Source organism: Myotis davidii, unplaced genomic scaffold, assembly GCF_000327345.1.
Source record: "Myotis davidii unplaced genomic scaffold, ASM32734v1 scaffold924, whole genome shotgun sequence".
Lineage (NCBI taxonomy): Eukaryota > Metazoa > Chordata > Mammalia > Chiroptera > Vespertilionidae > Myotis > Myotis davidii.
The window spans coordinates 1,056,549-1,058,319 of NW_006294764.1; the positions used below are offsets into that span (position 1 = coordinate 1,056,549).

The 1,771-nt window shown below is 58.4% G+C and overlaps 1 protein-coding gene across 1 annotated transcript in view; it reads right to left on the bottom strand.

The window, feature by feature from the left end:
* RPS8 (ribosomal protein S8) overlaps positions 1-1,771 on the bottom strand; it is a 13,890-nt gene that overhangs the window by 11,767 nt on the left and 352 nt on the right. The window contains 3 exon segments of the mRNA XM_015567507.1: positions 273-631; positions 990-1,089; positions 1,515-1,621. Coding sequence (XP_015422993.1) covers positions 273-631; positions 990-1,089; positions 1,515-1,621 — 566 coding nt within the window.

Genomic DNA, 1,771 nt, shown 5'->3' on the forward strand with positions numbered 1-1,771 from the left:
CGACCCAGGTAGGTGCCCTTGACAAGTAATCAGTGTGCAGGTTGAGGCTCTAACCACTGATCCACGTTGCCCAGAGCCCCCCTACTATATTGAAGTACAGCCCTCCAGGGAGAGGGATTTAGAGTTCTCTAATAGCATGCTGATCAAATATTCAGATGTGGACACAGAACCTAGGATAAACACCTTTATTACACGGGCTAAGATAGGAGGGAAGAGGACTTATTTGCCTTTCCGGGCCTTGATTTTCCTCAGATAGAACTCCAGCTCCTTGCCCTCAAGCACATAGCCATCTGCTCAGCCGCACTGGCCTGGTCTTGAAGCGATGCATGCAAGCAGCTCTCCTGTTGGAGCTCCCCCTCGAGAAGTCTGCTGATTTTGTTCTTTTTCCTTTCATCGTATTTCTTCTGAATTTTCTTTGATCGTTTTTTGTTCAAAATCTCTTCCTCTTCAGGGGTCAGCTTGGCCCCCTTCTTGCGGCCCAGGGGCAGTGCGTAGTGGGACTCGTACCACTGCCGGTACGGTGTGCTGTCAACCAGCACGATGCAGTTCTTCACTAGGGTCTTGGTGCGGACCAGCTCGTTGTTGGATGCGTTGTAGACAACATCAATAATCCTCGTTTTGCGCGTACAACCTGCTCGCAGGAGAAATTGAGAATCAAGCAGAGCCAACCAAAGGCCAACCGGCCTGGCCCCCCCACCCCCACCTTAACAGGGACCGAGGAGAAGCAAGGGAACTCGGCCTTTACCCAGCCACAGGGCACCAGCTCCCCTTCCACAGCCCATCACAGTCTCTAGATTCAGCCCCTCCGAGCCCACAGGCTGGCGAGAAAGCTCTCGTTACCACCGCCTTAGGATCTTTGCAGGAGAAACTCCAGTCCCTGGGTGGAGGCCCTGGACCTGCTGCTAAAGGCACTCACTGGAGCTCTTAGAACCACGTCTCGGAAGGAAGGCTGGCGCGAGTCCCCACCCACGCCCGCCGGCCTCACTCACACTCGGAGCCCCAGGAGAAGTTGCCCACGTCCAGCCTCAGGGCCCGGTACTTCTTGTTGCCGCCGCGCACGCGGACGGTGTGTATGCGGCGGGGTCCAATCTGGGAAACACGGGGAGAGACGGGCACTGGGTCAGGAAGGGCAGCAGGACGGAGGGGAAAGCGGGCCTGGCCGCGCGGAGGAACGGTCAGTGTAACTATGACGAGTCCCAGCATCGGCCAGTGGCACACAGCGGCCAAGACGGCCACGCCAGGCCTGAGGATCCTGTTTTCATCACTCGGTCACCTCCAAGAAGAAAACAAAGCTAGTGTCCACGCGACAAACACCGGGTTTCTAGCCAGCATGCGCGGAGCCCTATAATCCGCACACACAGCCCGTCTCCCTGCAACCTCTTTAGCTTTTACCCAACAGGGAGCACGACGGGGCCGCTCAGCCCAAACGTCACGGAGCCCAACCCGCGAGGCAACAGCCACGTGCAGGCCCGACCGCGGAGACGACCGCCCGGGCAGCGAAGCCCCGCACAAACCTTAGTGTTGGCGGCAGGGCGTCCCAGCTCATATTTCCGCTTCTTGTGGTAGGGCTTCCTCTTGCCCCCGGTCTTGCGGCGCTTGTGCCAGTTGTCCCGAGAGATACCTGTTTGGGGGTGCGGAAGCTTTGAACCACCGGCTCGCGGGGAGCCCTAGCCAACTCCAGACCCCGTGCAGGGCGGGCGGCACGCTCAGCTCTCCAAGGTTGGCTTCCCCACCGAGATCGGCGTTTCACAGCAGTCCTAGGCTGTCATCA